This window comes from Panthera uncia (genome assembly GCF_023721935.1).
Source record: "Panthera uncia isolate 11264 chromosome D3 unlocalized genomic scaffold, Puncia_PCG_1.0 HiC_scaffold_8, whole genome shotgun sequence".
Taxonomy (NCBI): domain Eukaryota; kingdom Metazoa; phylum Chordata; class Mammalia; order Carnivora; family Felidae; genus Panthera; species Panthera uncia.
Window position 1 is genome coordinate 84,304,878 of NW_026057586.1, and position 20,089 is coordinate 84,324,966.

Sequence of the window (20,089 nt, forward strand, 5' to 3'; positions counted from 1 at the left end):
CACACACCCTACTGTGTGGCCAGTGTGGGAAAAGCTTCACTCAGAGAGGCACTCTGGCTGTGCACCAGCAAAGCTGCTCATGAAGACTCACCCTCTGACCACTCTCTTCAGAGGGGAAGTTCTCTTTATGAGTGAAAAGTCCAAAATCCTCAGATCAAGCAACCTATCCAATTCTACGGAATGAATGGACACTCTTTCAGAAAGATCATTGCATAAGGCAAATTGGCTTTTTTCCTTTCCCCCAAATGCGTATGAAAAATAAATGTCTTGTTTATTATAAAAAAAGAAAATTAAATTAAAAAAAAATTTAAACACTACAAGTAGCACATAAGCAACTATTTCTCTAAAGGCAGGTAATAAAATATACATTTACCCTGAAGAAAAAAATACCATACCACAAACTTTGTTTGAAATGGATGACTACTGGTTCCTACGATGAGCGGTTTTTTTATTTTTTTCTCCCACCAAACCTCAAACTCTTGACTCCTATGACAGACCATATACTTTCCCTCTTCTTGTAAAAGATCATCAGTAGTTGCTCAAAATATCTTCAACAGAGACAGGAAGTCATTCATTCATTCAAATCCTTTTCTACTTAATCATTCTACAGTCAGATTTTTTTTAAGTATTTAAATATGATTTTATAGGGGTGCCTGGGTGGCTCAGTCAGTTGAACATCTGCCTCTTGATTTCAGCTCAGGTCATGATGCCAAGGTCATGGGATCAAGCCCCATGTCAGGCTCTGAGCTAACAGCACAGAGCCTACTTGGGATTCTCTCTCTCTCCTTCTGCCCCTTCCCCCTGCTCATGCCTTCTCTCTTGAAAATAAGAAAGCAAAACAAAACAAACACATGACTTTATGAAGTTAGTTTTACTTCTCAAGTGTTCCAGAGAATCCACAGTATTTTAGTATATGCGGTTACATTAGCTATAAGACACAATTTTCAAGTCTATGTTTTAGAGACAGATATCAAGATTTTTAGAGAAAACAAAATTTTAATATAAATACAAAAAACTAGATTTCCATGACAGACACAAATAACTACCATTCACTCCCTTTACTTTCAGACAACGAGCATATTAACTCCTAAACTGTGGTCAATCTAAGTGAAAATCAGAAGTCACTGCTAGAGGGGCACCTGGGTGGCTCAGTCGGTTAGGTGTCTCACTTCAGCTTAGTTTGTGATCTCGTGGTTCCTGAGTTCCAGCCCCATGTCAGGCTCTGTGCTGACAGCTCAGCGCCTGGAGCCTGCTTAAGATTCTATGTCTTCCTCTCTCTCTGCCCCTCCCCTGCTCACACGCTCTTGCTCTCTTACTCTCTCTCTGAAAGATAAACACTGGAAAAAAAAAAAAAAAAGAACTCACTACTAGAGACAAAATTAACTTAAACTAGGACCTCAAAGAAAAACAAAGCCACTGTTTTCACGCTCCAGAAAATCTCAGATTTGTAAGTTCTTATTCACTCATACAATATATATTTGAGTGCTTAGGTCCTTGGGATACAAATATAAACAGAACACAGTGTTGGTCACTGATGGAGAGAGAAACTGAGACCACCAATTCCAGTGAAAAGTAGTACGTAGTCTTAAGAGGCTTCTACAAAATGCTGTGCGAACATACAAATACTCTTCTTGCAAACTCCGGTGCTCCTGTGACAAAAAAGAACACTGACGAATTCGGCCAGGTAATGAGCGAATCCACAAACATGAAAGAGGAAACACTTAATGCTCTCTGAACTCTCCCATCTATTTATCACCAATCCCAAACGTGCCCCGTAATCTGTGTCCTGGTTTCCAAAGCTAGCAAATGTCCAATGAGTGGTAACGAGGGACTGTTTCACAGGAATATTATGATCAACGAAACTTCACGAGGTGGCCTCTTGTTTGCCATATTCTGAGTTAAGCAGTTTATTTATAAAAAGTTTATACGTAAATATGGCTAATTGGCATTTACCAAGTACAAATTTAGCCCTGACTTAAAACTTAATCAGCTGTGAAATGAAGGTGCCAGCACGGGTATTCTGTATTACCTCAACTAGAGAGCCAACCCCACTTGGGATGGTTTTTTGGAGCAAGCCTCCCACAGAGAAGGGTTAAACCTTCCTACCTCATTTTTACCCCGGCTCCTAACTGCACCTCTTGTGGTCATCCTTTACAATTCTACTCCCCCTCTTCGAGGGTACGTGACAGCTATACTAAAAACCCTCTGGTTCTTTAACAATATTTACGAGCACCTACTATGTGTCAGGCACTATCGTAAGTGCTGGGGATATGATCGTGAACGACATACAAAGTCTCTAGACTTTCACGGAGCCTAAATTTTGGTCAGGGGAAAATGGACAATCAACAAGTGTAGAGGGCTAGGAAACAAAACAAAATAGGGTGATGTCATAGTGCCTGTGAAGGATCTTTAGCCGGGGGAGCAGGAAAAGGATCCTCAAGGAGGTGACCTTTGAGCCAAGGCTCAAATGACTACTAGGCACTAACCATGTGAAGATCCAGGGGCAGAAGAAAGGGCAAATCCCAAGGTGCGAATGAGTCTGGGGGTTGGAAACAGCAAGGAGGCCAGCGTGGCTGAATGGAGTGGGGAAGGGAGACATGTTGAGGGAAAGGAGGTCAGAAGGGTGGGCAGGATCCAGAGCACGTGGGCCCTGCAGGGACGGAATTCAGATTTTATTTCAACGTAATGGGAAGCCCTGTTAGACAGCAGTGTGTCGGTCAGTGCCAAATCTACAGCACCAAGAAGAAGGTGTGGCACAGAGTGGACACTCAGCATATTTACTGAATGACGGAAGCTGTTAAATACAGCTATTACCGGTTCCGTGGGCTAAGTAAACGTCATTGTTTCTTCGCTCCATGTCATCATTTCAGTCTCTCCATCTGTAATGTATGATAGTGAGTAAACCCCCTTAGAAAAATAATACGACAAGCGCAGATGATGTGGAACAGGTATCCTCTCATAAACTCTGTAACTCTCCTGAAAACAAACAGGTAAAATAAAAAGACGGCATAATTATAAAGACGATGGTTAAAAGAAGAAAAAGCTGTTTGATTTGCATGTTAACCCTTAAAATTCATCTTCCCTTCTGTAAAGCCTATGAGAATACCAAGAAACAGAAAGAAAAAGGGGGTGGGGTGGGGAGAGGGTTAAACATCAGAGCATGGGCACAGAACTATTGACTTTTTCACACAGGCTTATAAGTAAGTACCAAAATCAGGACATTTTGAAGTAGGAGCAGGGATTCCTTTAACAAAAATTTAAGAAAATATATAGGCAAATGGATAATGAAATGTGATATATCCATAAAACGGAATGTATTTAGCCATGAAAAACAAAGAGCTACAACACGATGAACCTTCAAACATTATGTTATGGAAGAGGTCAGACACACAAAAAACTGTGTGTTATATAATGGCATTTATAGAAAGTGACCAGGAAAGGAATAAGACAGAAAGCAGATCAGTGATTGCCTGGGGCTGGAGTTGGGAGTGGAAAATGACTTGCCAACTGGTAAAAGAGGACTTTTTAGGGTGCTAGAAATATTCTAAAACTGGACTGCAGAGATTTTATAACTCTATACATTTATTAAATACCACTGAATTATACACTCACAATGGATGCATATACTATACCTCCATAGAGTGGTTTAAAAACAATAGAGAGGGGAGCCTGGGTGACTCAGTCGGTTGACCATCAGACTTTTTGATTTTGACTCAGGTCACGGTCTCACAGTTCTTGAGATTGAGCCCTGTGTCAGGCTCTGCCCTGAAAGCACCTGAGATTCTCTAGGTCTCTCTCTGCCCCTCCCCACTCACGCTTGCACTCTCTCTCAAAATAAATTTTAAAAAAAGAAAGAACAAGATTAGAAATATATATACCAGCTATTTTTTATACCCACATAAAAGATAGGTTTAGCTTTAAAAAAAGATGATAAATGGGGTAATGGATGTATGTCATAGCAGCAAGAGTAGGATTCCCTTAAGAGGCTGGCAAGGCAGAAAACTGAAATGCCACCTGGGTATCAGACAGCATCTTTTACTTACTTTTAAAAAGAAAAGACACATAAAAATGTATAAAGACGTTACTATGCTCACCAACCAGATTAACTTGTAACTATTTCACTCCATCATTCATAGTATTTCTAGAATACTACCACAAGAAATGAGCCAACATGTAACAGCTAACCATACCATGTATGTATATTAAATAAGTGTTCCCTGGAAAGGATTACCTGGGAACTAGGAAGAAGTCAAACAAACCCATTACCAATCCCTGAGAAGCTGCAAGGAAGACTTCTACATTTTTCCTTCTCTAAAAACCCCTATTCAAAATATTCTTTGCCCAAACTCTCTAGTCTCAGGTTCAAGATATTTTGATTAATTCTGCTTAACGATTTCATGAAAGCAATACTAAGAGTTAGAAGATGTGCTCTAGTAACAGGCTTTCCAACATTAGACTCAGGCCTGGGCAGTAGTTGACCTTTCCTCTCTCCCAGTCCCACAGTAGGACAGAGGGATCTGTGTTCTCAACCAGAACTTTCGGAGCCCCAAGGGCCTACACTAAGTTTTCAAGGCTAGAGAGATACCAGCTTTGATCTCTGTAAGATATCTTATGTTTGCAAAAAGAACCTAATCTCACATTAATTAGCCAGGCTCAGGGACTAAGCCCTGGAGAAAACTCTCCCAACGCTGCAAAACCAAAACCAAAACCACCAGTGTAGACAGACAGGGCACCACAAAGGGTTTTATGCAGGAATAGCATGATCAGGTCTACATTTTAGATGCCCCGCTCTGTAACTGTGTGGAGAACAGAACTGGGGAGAGACAGGTAGTGGCTGGACAGTGGTCTGGAAGTCCAGGTGAAAGTGATGCCAACCCACTTCAGACAGTGCAGGACAACAGGGCTAGAGAGGGGAAGGGGGAGGATGAAACCCAAGACATGAAATCTAACAGGTGGATGGCTTTATGCACCCTCAAGCCCTGCAAGTAAAAGTGAGAAAAACACACTTATTCTACCCTCTCACAAGTAAAAGCAGGGAGGAGGAGGAAGGGCACCTGCACCCACCATGAACTGCTAGGATGTGATTCCACTGGCCCTGGCTCTGACAAAGAGGAGGCAGCTGCTGGAGCCAGCTTCTCACCAATACTGTGAGGTTCTCTGCAGGTCCCCGAGTAAAATCTATTATGCTGGAAAAGATCCCCATAGTCAGCCAGGGTCTCCAAAAAAGAGGTTTGTCGTTTTTTCTTAAGCATTTACTTATTAATTTTGAGGGAGAGAGTGAGCAGGAGAGGGGCAGAGAGTGAGGGAGAGGGAGAGGGGAAGAGGGGGGGAGGGAGAGGGGAAGAGGGGGAGAGGGAGGGAGGGAGGGAGGGAGGGAGGGAGAGACAGAGAGAATCCCAAGCAGGCTCTGCGCTATCAAAGCAGAGTCCCATGTGGGGCACGAACTCACAAACCTGAGCCGAAACCAAGAATTAGATGCTTAACCAACTGAGCTACGCAGATGCCTCTCCAAAACGTTTTTAACATAATGTGAACATCTAGAGTCTGCTCAACTTTGCGGCATACAAAATAACAGATCTTTCTGTATTTCAAAATAACAAACTATCCAGCAATCAAAGTACAGAGAGGCCACAGTAAAGAACAACTTCCACGAGAACCTGCCCAGGTAGGTGATGAACAAATGCCCAATATAAGCGCAATGTGACAACCAGACTCGCAGATTTGGGGGTTCTAAGTCACTGGTAAGAGGACTGAGGAAACCAGAAGAAATCAAATTATTAGAAAGGGCATTTAGTGGGGTCATATTTATGTAAACATAAAATGGTAATGGTGCTCTGGACTATAATTTGGCAATATATTATAATTTTAAATGTTTATATATTCCTTTACACAGAAACTTCATTTCTAGGGGAAACAATGGAAGCAATCTAATGCCTATGATTAAATTAGGTGCAATAGCTTCCAAAGAGTGTGATACCAAAGAGAACTTTTTTTTTTTTTAAGTTTATTTGTTTTGAGAGAGAGAGAGAGATAGCACACAAGCAAGGGAAGGGCACAGAGAGAAAATGAATCTCAAGCAGGCTCCGCAACCATCAGCATGGAGCCAGATGTGGCGCTTGAACTCATGAACCACGAGATCATGACCTGAGCCGAAATCAAGAGTCAGGTACTTAACCTACTGAGCCACCCAGGTACCCCTTCTTATTTTAAATAAGAATTGTATTTACTAGCATAGAAATGCCTCCAGTCAACAGAAGTATATTGTGAAGCGGTGTTTACACAATATGACCCTGCTATATGTGTGTTTTAAATTAATAAGTTACAGACAGATCTCACAAACATAACATTGAACTAATCAAGAGAGACACACAAAGTATATACTAGATGAACTATAGTTATTTAAGGTTCAAGCACACACAAAATAAATCTTATGAATAAAGGTATTTTTTAATTCTCAGGAAGACTTTTTTCTTCTTTCACAGTATCCAAAAGACCTACAGATCTATACCGTAGGACTGTTAGTGTAAGAGCTCTGGGAGCAGCTTATAAGAACATTAAACTTGTCATTTTAAAAAATAAAGTGCTTAGAAGTCTCCTTCTCATATATGGTCATAGGCTAAGAATTTGGCACAGAACATACAGTCCCAGATATGGAGACAACCATGTTGAAACACAACAGCTGGAAGTCAGTCATGTTTCTCAAGAATCTGACATCACCTCCTTGAAATATCAAATATACCCAAAAACGCAGCAAGGCCATCTCAAAAATATTCAGGGCAATTATTTACCCTAGAGATTCCCAGTCTGCAACGAGGCAGGTCTCTGAGAGTGCAGTGAGCCCCAGTATGAAGCCAAAGCAGCTCATCACACCGGATGGGCTAAAGCAATCTTCGGGGAGATCCATGCAATATTCACAAGGACAAATGGGAGCACAGAGACCAGAGAGAGACGGGAAGGACACACATGGGTTTGTTACAAGCAGCTCTGACGGACCCTCCTCGGGCTTCCAGATATTACCAAAATCAGCACAACTTACTCCATGGCTAACTGATCCTGCTGGCGACTATGAGCATACGGTGCAGGGGAGAGGTGACAAGGGGGAGCTTCGGCAAGCCCTAACTGCCTTCCTAAGAAACACATGCCTGATACAGTCATAGCTCCAGAGTTCCTACTGGGATCTTACACAGGTCGTTTGGCTAAACACCACACCCAATGCAGAAATCCACTTTCTTGCTCTTCCTGCAATGGGCTGAAGAAGTGAAGTTACAGAGGGTGGGGGTATGAAGGCAAGCTCAATTGCCGGATTCTCTGTACCAGTTCAACATGGCAGAAGTCAAGAGGGCCCTGTGGGTGAGACTGGGAACATTCTAGAACAAGCCTCACATAACAGTGATCTGATGATCTTAGTTTTGTGGGATTTTGGTAACTGACTTTAATTAGGAAAATTCTGTATCAAATATTTCAGATTTTCATATCTAATTTCCTTAATAAATTCATCTTGAAGCAAAAATGTTTCATATTTCTAAATCAAAGGTTTCTATTAAACAAAGCGGCATGTTACACAGAAACTGGGACATTCGCACACACATTTATCACAAACCTATACAACCTGAGGCAAGTCCTGCTTCTTCTCTGGGCTTCAGTATTATAAGCAAAGTGAAGCATTTGGTGATTTCAAAAGATCCCATCCAGGCTCTAAAATGCTGTGACTCTAAGGTACTCTTGTAATTTCTCCTAGAAATACTAACCAAAGGCAGTAAATAATTTTATTGCTTCCAATAATACACTCATAAGACTTAAAATTCTCATAGATTCAAGTTAAATTTTGTTCCAAGTATGCCAGTTCTGACCATGTCATTAAAATTTTCCTAGCAGTACACCATTCAAACCTCTACACTCCAACCTGTGTCTGCAGATTCACCTTCTTCCTTCCTATAAAAATGGAGGAAGTCTCCCTCTCTTAATCACAAGCCAGTTAATTCTTCCTGTGTATGAGCTTGGGGTGACATCTCCTTCCAGGAACTTCTGTCCACCACTTATCCCCTCTCTCTACTGTGTCTGTAACCTGTTCCTTGGGTCCAGATCATTTTAGTCAGAATATAAATACTCCAGATGTTGACATCTTTAAAAAAAGAAAATAAACAAAATCTTCCCGAGACCCAGCACTCCTCCAGCATCAGCCTGACCATCCGCCGGACCTCTGTACTCTCCTTCAACGTCCAACCTCTTCAAAGAAAGGTCACCTCCAACCCGTTCTTACCCACCTCGAGTCCATTCTGTACAAAGCAGTCGGAGTGATCTTCCCAAGCTACAAATCCAATACCACATTGTTCCTAACGAGAACACAGCCTGTCCTCATAGGCTCCATGTCACCTGTCCCTGCAGACCCCACATAGTTAACTAGCCTCACCTCCTACCACACACTGCACCTGGGGAAGGACACTGGTCTCTTCCTCAAACATGCCAACGCCTTCCCATCCCAGGGAGTCTGCCCCTCCCTCAGCCAGAAGGCTCCTTCTGCCCACCACCACTTCCTTTGGGCAGCCCAATTCCTATCCTTTAGGTCCACTTTAATCACAGCATCCTCGTGAGAGCCTTTTGCTGTGAGTTAAACCATGCTGACCATGTATTTCGGCTGTTTTAGCAGTCAAGCGGTTTACCACTGGACCAGGATTTCAATCAACTCACTTTGCTTGGTGGAAAGGGAGAGTTTCTTGTTTTGAAAGTGTGCCATGTGCTTTCTCCAATGGGAAGGAAAGAAGTTGTTGACAAAAAGCACTTAGTCTGGCATTGCATATAACCTGCAATCTAATCTCCAGAGCAGTCCTGTGCTAAGGTAACAGGTTTCTGATTTAACCAAAGCTTACTATGTGAGTATGTACCATAAGCCTTAAAAATGTTTATACCCTTTAAACTAGTAATTCCACCTCTATGAATTTACCCTGTGAAAGTAAGATATATACACACAGCAAAAAATTTTAAAGGCATTCATGGCAGCAGTTATCTACAGAGTAAAAAAAAAAAAAAAAGAAGAAGAAGAAAAAGAAAAAAAGTATCAAAAAACCTTTATTGCCACAAAAGAGCAGTTGTACCAAACCCAAAACTGGTACAGCAAGGGAACAGCAGCTAAACAAATGAGATATAGGTTGAGTTGCATGGCATGGAAAAGCTGTCTTAACATGCTCTAAGTTCTGACACATCTGCCTTTGAAATTCATGACTAACCGAAGAGGGAACACACTGACCTTGAAACAAAGGGATCCAGAAGGAACCCCTTGAAGGTAAGAGGTATTAGAAGGCCCCCACAGGTATGTGAGGTCTCGTGGATTCATGGTGCTACAGGCCTGGGGGGCAGAAGTCCTGGGTCCTAACTCTAAAATCTGCTGGGAACCCACTGTGTGACCTGTAGGTAGTCACTTCATTTCCCTGGGTGTAAGTTTCCTATCTGTAACACAACAAAACCACAAAGAACACTTCCAATTTTACAATTATACTGTTGGGCACCTGGGTGGCTCAATCGGTTAAGTGTCCGACTCTCGATTTCAGCTCAGGTCAAGATCTCACAGTTTGTGAGTTCGAGCCCTGCATTGGGCTCTGCGTGCATGGGATTCTTGAAACATTCCCTCTCTCTCTGCCCCTTTCCTGTGCACATGTGTGCTCTCTCTCTCAAAAATAAACATAAAAAAAAAAAAGTATACTGTCAATCATCACCTCTCCACAACAGGCACCTGAGTAAAAAGACCAAAATTTAAATTGCACGTCTACCCCTCTTTGGGTTGGAAGCCCTTGAACTAGTGACCACCCTTCTCCGAGCCTCCTTCTCCTCAGTTCCACGGGGCTCCTCCAGAGCACGGTGGAAACACCACCTGAGGCACACTGAGGGCTAACAGCTCTCCCCGTCTTCCCACTGCATCACTGGAAGCTGCCACGCCCGGCGACTTCTACAGCTGCTCAACAGACACGAGAAAAGGAAGAGCAAAGGGTTAGACACTGCTGACCAACTTCATGCCTTAACCGAACTAACTGAAGTGTTCACAGAGTGAAATAGGAAAGCTTTAAATGTTCATCAGTGAAAAAAAGAGTTACCATCTCGAGTGTTTGCTGTCTACCAGGCGCTGCTAAGAAATTTAAATGCGTTGGGGTGCCTGGGTGGCTCAGCTGGTTAAGTGTCCGACTTCGGCTCAGGTCATGATCTTGCAGTCTGTGGGTTCGAGCCCCGCATCAGGCTCTGTGCTGACAGCTCAGAGCCTGGAGCCTGCTTCGGATTCTGTGTCTCCCTCTCTTTCTGCCCTTCCACTTTTCATGCTCGCTCTCTCTCAAAAATAAATAAAAATTTTTAAAAATTAAAAAAAAAAGTTTAAGGGGCGCCTGGGTGGCGCAGTCGGTTAAGCGTCCGACTTCAGCCAGGTCACGATCTCGCGGTCCGTGAGTTCAAGCCCCGCGTCAGGCTCTGGGCTGATGGCTCGGAGCCTGGAGCCTGTTTCCGATTCTGTGTCTCCCTCTCTCTCTGCCCCTCCCCCGTTCATGCTCTGTCTCTCTCTGTCCCAAAAATAAATAAAAAACGTTGGAAAAAAAAAAAATTAAAAAAAAAAAAAAGTTTAAATGCGTTATCTAATTTAATCCTTCCAATGATGCTAGGAGGTTAGTTAGTACTATTATTATGTTCTTACGGATGAGGAAACTGGGAAGTTAAATAACTTGCTGAGGTCACAAATGCAAAGCTGGTGTTTTTTAGCTTCTTGTTTAAAACAAAGAACACATCAACCACTGTCATAAATTCAGGGGTTCTAGAATTACATACAGCATAGACCTTACATGTTGTGTTTCTTGCCTATTAGTAAACAGAAACTACTGCACATTTCCTTCCTTTTCCTAGATCTGAACCTGGTAATTTCAGAGGCACAGGAATTCTGAAATGACATCCTGTTTTGTCTGAGTTTTTCAAGACACCTAAAAAAGCAGGATCTTATATATACCTACACACCATCCTTAAAGCAAAAATTAAGAACCAGGGGGAAAAAACTTTCCAAGTCCACTTCTGAGCTTGTTTTGTCAAGTAATAGTTACAAATAATAAATTCAACATTCTTTTGGCTAACCTGGTAGATAAAACTTCAACTAACCATTGCAAACTTATGTTCATACTATACAGCCAGTTACTAATTTGCTGCATTTTCACACATAAACCCAACAATTAGAAAAGTTGACGAATTTCTCTATAAATGAGCGGTCCCTCTAAAACAGACGCCAAGCCTGTCTGTGTGCATTTCAACCATTCATCAGTAACTAGTCTCAGTTCAACACAATGACCTCAGAAAGGTCTATGGACTCACCAATACTCTGTCTCCAATTTTGAGCTCTCTTTCTCCTTTCTTGATTGAACCGGCCTCTGAGAGGTTGGAGATAGATTCACTGGCAGTTTTTGTAAGGTTGCTGATCTGAGACGTAGCTGAAGGTTCCTTTGCTGTTGGCTGGGACGATTTATGGGGGATATTTGAAGGGACTGCTGGGGACGAGGTCATCATGCCGGCCGTTGAGGTGGACAGAGGCGAAGTCGCTCTGGAAGCAGGAGTCGTCTGCAGGCCGTTAGCTTCATCTTCTGCCTGCACCTTCCTTGTCAACTTCGAAGGGCGGGTGAATATGCCCTTTAGAGGCTCACACTGGAAGTACCGAACTCCTGCCACTGAACCGTCATTTTTGCCTATGGGTTCATCTAAAACAATCCCGGCCCACTGGCCCGGTGCGAACTGGGTTTCTCCCAGAAACTGGATGAACCCAGGTTTATTCCCATTCACCCAAACTCTCTCCCCGACTCGAAAGTCATCCACAAATTCCTCTTGTGCCTCAGAGGATGGCGCACTTGATGCTTTTTCACTGGATGTTGTTCTTTCCACTGGAGCTACAACTGCAAACAGAAGAAAGGATCAGAGAAGATTCACTTTCATATTCGAGCAGACCACTCCTTTCTACCTTAAAGGAAAATAAACTGGAGAAAGCCCGAAGCAACAGGAGTCACAGCATTTCTAAGGTGTGCAGTCCTTTTTTGTTTTGTTTTTTTTAACAAGGAGGCAAAGAGTACTTAACCCATTAGAGCACCTGGCTGGCTGAGTGAAGCGTACGACTCTTGATCTCGGGGTTGTGAGGTCGAGCTCCACATTGGGTATAGAGATTACTTAAATCAATTAAACAACAACAAAAAAAGATAAAAGTACTTGACCCACCACTACCATTTTCAATGCTGTCGAAACTCAGTGAGCTGGTGGGATTAATCCTTACCGGCAATTATGACTGGAAAAAGTCCGGGGGGGGGGGGGGGGGAGTCCCTTTCCCATAGATCATAATACAGGTTTGATTTCATCTTTTCCTTTCCCCTCCTCCCTGCACATCAGGAGCAAACACCCATTCAGATCCCTGGAGACGGGCGCTATTCCCTCGTGGGCGCAGTCGTCCAGAGATTCGCAGTCATGCCTGGAGAAGGAGGGGACTCGGAGCTGCAGCCCTGCCACCTCACTCCAAGACACCAGATAAACCCCATTCCTTTGCTGGCAGAGATGTGGAAATCACAAGGGAAAAAAAAGGTAGGTAGCACTTGGCCAAACTCGCTGCTAAGGCAAGATGACTTTATGTAATCTCTACCCTGTGGCAAAAACAGAAGTTAAATTTTGCCAGAAATGTGATATTTACACTGGAAATTCCAGCATTCATCCAGCAAGTGCTCATTAAATATTTGGTATGAACTGGCCAAGTCCACAATCTTAACCACTCTATCATTTTTTTTTTTTTTTTTTTTTTTGGTTATTTTGAGAGAGAGACAGCAGGAGCAGGGAAGGGGCAGAGAGAGAGGAAGACAGAGAATCCCAAGAGGGCTCCACACTGTCAGCACGGAGCCCAACATGGGGCTGGAACTCATAAAGCCACGAGATCATGACCTGAGCAGAAACCAAGAGTCAGACGCTCAACTGAATGAGCCACCAGGTGCCCCTTAAGCACACTACCATTTACTAGGCATATTGCAGTCTTAGGATGTTACATGATCTCTGAGTTCAATTTCTTCATCTGTAAGAGGAAAGTCGTATCTAAAGAGTTTTCGGGGCGCCTGAGTGGTTCAGTCGGTTAGGCATCCGACTTCGGCTCAGGTCATGATCTCACGATTTATGAGTTCAGGCCCTGCGTCGGGCTCTGTGCTGAGGGCACAGAGCCTGGAGCCTGCTTCAGATTCTGCCTCCTTCTCTCTCTGCCCCTCCCCACTTGTGCTCCGTCTCTCTGTCTCTCAAAAATAAATAAATGTAAAGAGTTTTACGGGTGCCTGCGTGGCTCAATTGATTAAGTGTCCAACTCTTGATTTCAGCTCAGGTCATGATCTCACGGTTCATGGGATCCAACCCTGTCTCAGGTTCTGTGACAGTGTGGAAACGGCTTGGGATTCTGTCTCTCTCTACCCCCTCTCCCGCTCACATGCACACGCTGGCTCTCTCTCAAAATAAATAAGCTTTAAAAAAGTAATAAAATAAGGGATACCTGGGTGGCTCAGTCGGTTAGGCGTCCACTTTTGGCTCAGGTCATGGTCTTGCAGTTCGTGAGTCCAAGCCCCACAGTGGGCTCTGCACTGACCTTGCGGAGCCTACTTGGGATTCTTTTTCTCTGCCCTTCCCCCCACCCAAAATAAATAAACTTCAAAAAAATAAAAATAAAGATTAAATGAAATAATGTATTTATTCATGCTCCTCTTTTCTTTGAGTTTCCACCACTCCAGCACCTAGTCACAGGCACTGTTCTTCACGAGGGGACAAAGCATGACAGCACAGCCCATGCCATTACAGAGCCCAGAGTAGAGACGTGGGGTCAGTCAAAAGACACACCAGGTGATTTCAGGTGATGGAAGTGCGGTGGAGGAGACGGTGGCTTTAGGCAGAGCAGTCAGGAAAGGCCTCCTGGAGGAAGTAACATCTGGCCTGAGGCCTGATCAACAGAAAGAGTGAACCATGCACAGATCAAAGAACAGAATTGTCTGGACGGCCTAAGGAGGAGGAACATCCCTTTACCCTACACAGGAGACTGTGGAGTTTCGATTTATGAAGGGTTTGTGTTGTTGTTGTTGTTGTTTTTAGAAGACGGTAGACGCTCTCAGATCAAACAGATAATCATCTGCCAAAGACAGGCCAGCCCAGTTTTTTAGGATCTATTCCAGCTTTGTACATGAACAATTCTTCCTGACAGAGTGCTGAAAGCATGAGTTTCTGAAAAACAATCCTCATAAAAGTGCTCCAACTGGTAATTATTTCCTTTTAAGCATATTAAATTTTAATGTTTATAGGCTGCTTGACTCTAAAAAAAAAAAAAAAAAAACAAAAACAAAAACAAAAACAAAAAACAACCAACTAGTGTGTGCTGAATACTGTTGAGGTAACCAAGTGAATTTCTCCTGATCTCCTGCACCCAAGGACTTTATATGCTAAAGGGTGTGCATAAAAAATGCTAAAAGTGAAAAAGACAATTCTAAAACAGGGGTGAGAGGGCACCTGGGTGGTTCAGTCAGTTAAACGTTTGACTTCAGCTCAGGCCATGATCTCATCGTTCATGAGTTTGAGCCCCGAGTGGGGCTCTGTGCTGACAGCTCAGAGCCTGGAGGCTGCTTCGGATTCTGGGTCTCCCTCTCAATCTGCCCCTCCCCCACTCATGCTCTGTCTCGGTCTCAAAAATAAATAAACATTAAAAGAATTTTTTTTTTTAATTTGTCTAAAACAAGGGTGAGTATAACTGTGGAAGGGCTCAAGGAAGGGGCAGCATTTGAAGGGGTCCTAAAGAGAGAAAGGATTTTGAGGGGAAGGAGAATAAGAGATGCCAAAGCAAAGCTTGCCTCTCATCTAAGATGTTTTATGGCTTCTCTGATAAAAACACAGGAAAACATGGGTTTATCCTCATTACACAAAATGTAAATAATTTGGGACCTTTATTCAGTCAACAAATATTTAATGAGCTCCTGTTATGAGCTAGACAATGTTCCACGTATGTGGGTGGATTTGGGTAGTGGGGAAAAAAAAACAACCACAAAGATCCCTGCCCTCATGAAAGATCAATGAGGTTTTATGGAAAAACTTAAACAAGGTTGGACTAATATTTTACGGTGGACATCTGTCTGGGATGGCTGATAACCTATTCAATAGTGTATAAATCACATTAAAAGCCCATAAAAGCAAGCATCAGATACCCTCTCCTGTCTCTCTTAAAGACCTTAGGTGGCCATTATGGGATATAAATTGAAATGGTGGAGGAGGAGATGGAAAACAGAGGAGGAAGAGGCTGAAGATGGTCAAGGGCATGGGTTCATCTATGAAATGGGGATGATTTCCCACATAAGCCAGATTTGGGCCACTGTACCGCCTGCTCCCTTGAAACCAATGGCCAACTTCAGATCGGTTAGTGTCATCAAATCTCTTAAACCAGACTCGTCTTTGTTTTCTCCACATGTCCCTAAGCCCCAAGGAGAAAGGTCCAGATGAGTTCAAAATGACACAGGGAGAAAAACAAAGTACTGTATCTTAACACCGTAAGGATTAAATACTAAAGTCACTTGACAACTGTTTTGGCACCATGCACTAAACAAATTAAGTTTATTTTCTTTTTAATTTATTTATTCATTTTGAGCAAGAGAGAGAGCAAACGGGAGGGGCAGAGAGAGAGGGAGAGAGAGAATCCCAAGCAGACTCCATGCTGCCAGCACGGAGCCTGATGTGGGGCTCGAACTCACGAACCACAAGATCATGACCTGAGCCAAAACCAACAGTCACTTAACCAACTGAGCCACCCAGGTACCCCTAAATAAACTAAGTCAAAAAAAACAAAAAACAAAAAAAAAGACAACCTACAAGAAAAGTAAACTCTTTATTAAGATTTTTAGATATATAGGCACTTGGGTGGTTCAGTTAAGCATCCGACTTTGGCTCAGGTCATGATCTCACGGTTTATGAGTTTGAGCCCCTCGTCGGGTTATGCCTGGAGCCTGTTTCAGATTCTGTGTCTCCCTCTTTCTCTGCTCCTTCCCAACTCACACTCTGTCTCTCTCTCAAAAATAAACATTAAAAAAAATTTTTTTTAAGATTTTTAGATATAAAATTCCAGGTCTTTTAATTAAACCTTTTTCAAATATTTTCAAGAATATGAAGTTTTATAAGGCTGTCTTTTTAAAGTTTTCAAATAGGATTCTAATTGATTTCTACTAAGGGAAAACAGAAAGCCTTACCAGCAGCAGGTGTCTTCAAGGCTGTGCTTCCAGGTTTAAGGATCTTGGTAGGGGCCTTAAGCCCACTTGGTTTTAGCATACTCATTGTCCTTAGGATGTCAAAGCTATTTTTCCTTTGCCTGTTGCCACTATCTTGCCCCAACCATTGATATAACTATGGGTGTTTCTATGGTGAAGTCAGTCTCTGGGTTAAACCTGCAAAAAGAAAAATATAAACAGAATTTAGAATCTATAGGAGGAAGAAAGTAGAAATAACATCTATCATTTTTTTTTAATGTTTATTTATTTTTGAGAGAGACAGAAACAGAATGCAAGCGGGTTAGGGGCAGAGAGAGGGAGACACAGAATCCGAAGCAGGCTCCAGGCTCCGAGCTGTCAGCACAGAACCAGATGCAGGGCTCAAACTCACTAACTGTGAGATCATGACCTGAGCCGAAGTCAGACGCTCAACCGACTGAGCCACCCAGGCACCCCAAAATAACATCTATTATTAAAGCAGTTTCGCAAGCTAAACTTTTCTTTATACATGATGATACACTATCTCCACACGTAACCTAGAAAACTCTAGATAAAGACATGAAGATGCGGCTGAAATGGATTTAGAAGCAGTTTACCACCCTACAAACAAGTAGTCGAGCCTAGCAATACATTCATTTTTCTTTACCTAACATTACCAGCTCAGTACAGTGCCTAAAATCCACACATCCACATAACAGGATTCAGAAAAATGTGAAAAAGGAAAAGAAGGGGGCTTTCAAATTTTTATTGCATTCATTTGTATATTGCTTAAGTTTTATGACCACAAGCTGGTATTAATGTACCTTTTTAAGTTCACAGAATTATGCAATGCTCAATACAAAACCATATACATGTCAAACTAGAGGGAGGTTCAAACTCTGTAAGAAAAAGCTGTATCTGGGAAGTGAAAGAAAATTGTTTTTGTCCTATCTACAGAGAAACACAATACACTTTTTATTTACTCAAGACCAGGTATGAAACTGCAACTTTGGGCCCAGGCAAAATAGGATCTTATCTTATTCTAAGAGAGGAGAAAAACTTAGGAATTTAGGAATATGAGAAAAGATTTCTAGACATAACACCTAAAAACAGAATATGAGAAAAATGTTACTGACTCTCTTGTCAAATGATTTTGCACTTTTCTCTGCTAGTAGAGCTGGGATGAGGAAGCACACAGATGGATGTCACTCTGCCATTCTTTTTGTTTTGTTTTAATGTTTACTTATTTCAGAGACAGAGAGCAACTGGGGGAGGGGCGGAGAGAGAGAGGGAGACACAGAATCTGAGGCAGGCTCCGGGCTCTGAGCTGTCAGCACAGTGCCTGATATGGGGCTCAAACTCGTGAACTCTGAGATCATAACCTGAGAAGAAGTAGGCCACTCAACTGACTAAGCTACCCAGGCGCCCGTGCCAGTCTGTCTCTCTTACAAGCAATGACGAGCAGCAGCAAAAAATCTGGCCGGGGATGTCAGAAGAGCCTGCTATGGCCCCTAGAGTGGACTGAACAGTGCCCACCCCTCCCCCAGCCAGATATATCCATCTAGAACCTGTGAATGTGACCTTATTTGGAACAAGAGTCTTTGCAGATGTAATTCAGTTAAGGATCTTGAGATCATCCTGGGGATTACCTGGCTGGGCCCTAAACCCATTGACAAGTGTCCTTATTAGAGCAAGAGAGCACACCAAGAAGGCTACAAGAAGATGGAGGCAGAGATTGCACTGATGTGTCCAAAGCCAAGGAGAGCCGACAGCCACCAAAATCTCAGGGACGGGCACTGAAAGGAATGCTCCCTCAGAGCCTCCAGAAGGACCCAACACTATTGGCACATTCATTTCTGACTTCTGGCCTCCAGAACTGTGAGAGAACACATTTCTGTTGTTTTAAGCCACCCAGTTTGTGGTAATTTGTTACGGCAGCCCTAGGAAACGAATACAGCCATGTCAGCTTTCCTGTTCAAAGACAATCAGACTGGACAGAAATCAAACCAAGACAGTTGCCTCATCAGGCTCCATCTGCAGATTCCCCATGAATCTTGAAAGGGTCCAAAATGGTACAAGGTGTTTTTAATAATGTGAAAGGTAAATTGTGTGGCTTGAAGATTCTGATTAACAAAGAACCACTGTTTACTGGAAGACAGTGATTGCCAATCTTGACTATTAATACAAAATTCCAGGACTCCTTTCTATAACCACCATCATCATCATCCCTGCCATCATGGTGGCAATGGGTGTGGGAGTCCATGTCAGGGTGGGGAGCTGATTCAGAGTCGGGTTTGAAGCCACCTGCTTTACTGTCAGACCCTCACCATACACAGCCTGTAAGTTTCAAGCAGATTTACTTGTTCTTGCTACTGCCTTAGGTGGAAGGGAATGGCTGAGTCCCCTCTAAGCTGAAAAAGACTACTGACATGTGCAGAGAATCTGAAGAGGGTGGGGACAGGCTAAGGTCAGAAACTGCCTGGTCCAACATTATAAGGTGAAAGGGTCAGGTAGGTAAGAACAGAACAGACAGAGTACAATGGTCCTGGGGAAGTTATTACGATGGTAAGAAGAGAGCATGACGTGCTCCTTAAAATACTCCACTCAGGCAGAACAGTGAGTTCTTGGGCTCTGGTCAAGCGCTCCTCCCTCAAGAGAGATTGTGAAAAACACCATAATCAGCAACTAGGAAGCCTCGGCCAATTTCAAACTTTGCAGCTCAACACCCTGAGCTCACAAAAATCTGAGCATCTACAAGCCACAGTCAAAAGAACAGAGCATGTGGTTATTAGGAACCTACGTTTAGCTAGCTATAAACCCGAAGTCTAGACTTTGTGGCCTAACTGAATGCCTCTGCCTCTTGGTCCATACGAGTCATTTGAATCCCGAAGCAGGGAACTGTGACCAAGATATAACAAAGGAGAAAAGTCTAGTCTGTCTCGATAAAAGAATTAGTAACACCACCACCAATGCTGGGTTTTTTAATCTCCCAATTCAAGTTTCTTCTTCATGTATTATTAATGAATGGCAGGTCAGGCTTACTTCAAAAAAATCAATTCACTGAGAAACAAAAGATCAAAGTCTTGGTCATGGTACCTACAAATCGTAATGACCAAGAAGCAACATCTCCATATAATGTTTCAAGGTCAGTGAATGTCACCTTAAAACTAATCACTTCCAAAATACATGCAAAAGAGAAAAAAAAAAAAAAGACATTCTTGACTCTCTAATATGCTGAGGGTAGTTGAATTTCTGATGTTCGTGCTTACCGAATCTCAAGAGTTTTGGACCTAAAATAAGACAAACCACCCTTCTCCTCTGTACAAACCCTCCCAAAATGTACAAACCATAATACACACAGTATTATAATCTAGAAATAGTTTGTATGCATATTATTATCCTACTTGAGGCTTACAATTCTATGGATCAACAATTACTGTCCTTTCGTAACAAATCAAGCAACACCTCAGATTAACAGATGTATTTCCTCACTTGTTAATGACCGGCCACCTGAGGTCATTTGGCTGAGCAGCAGAGATATGAACAGTAAGTAGGCCCGATTCCAGAGTCCCAAGTTCTTTCCACTGAACCTAACATTCAAAGTTAGGAAGGACCTCACACCACAATTAAAAACATTAGGACTCAGTCTTACTGAGATGACGGACACGTGTAGAGGAGCAAGAGTGCCAAAAGCACAAAGATAACACTGAGTTACTTGCATCTCAAAATAACCTGGAAGGTAGGTGACCGGTTATCAATGGTTGTCTATTCATGGACAAATAGAATGAAGGTCTGAGCAGTTAAGTGGCTTTCTCAAGGTCACTCAAAGAAGTGGTGGTGGCACTTTTGAGACC

General features: G+C 42.7%; 1 protein-coding gene across 12 annotated transcripts in view; it reads right to left on the minus strand.

Annotated features, from left to right (window-relative positions):
* CLIP1 (CAP-Gly domain containing linker protein 1) overlaps positions 1-20,089 on the minus strand; it is a 125,220-nt gene that overhangs the window by 72,228 nt on the left and 32,903 nt on the right. For all 12 annotated transcript variants that reach the window (XM_049619415.1, XM_049619420.1, XM_049619414.1 and 9 more), the window contains exons 2-3: positions 16,239-16,433; positions 11,332-11,903 (exon numbers count right to left, since the gene is read on the minus strand). In XM_049619415.1, the coding sequence (XP_049475372.1) occupies positions 11,332-11,903; positions 16,239-16,323 (657 nt within the window). In that variant the 5' untranslated portion in view covers positions 16,324-16,433. The remainder of the gene's footprint in view (positions 1-11,331; positions 11,904-16,238; positions 16,434-20,089) is intronic.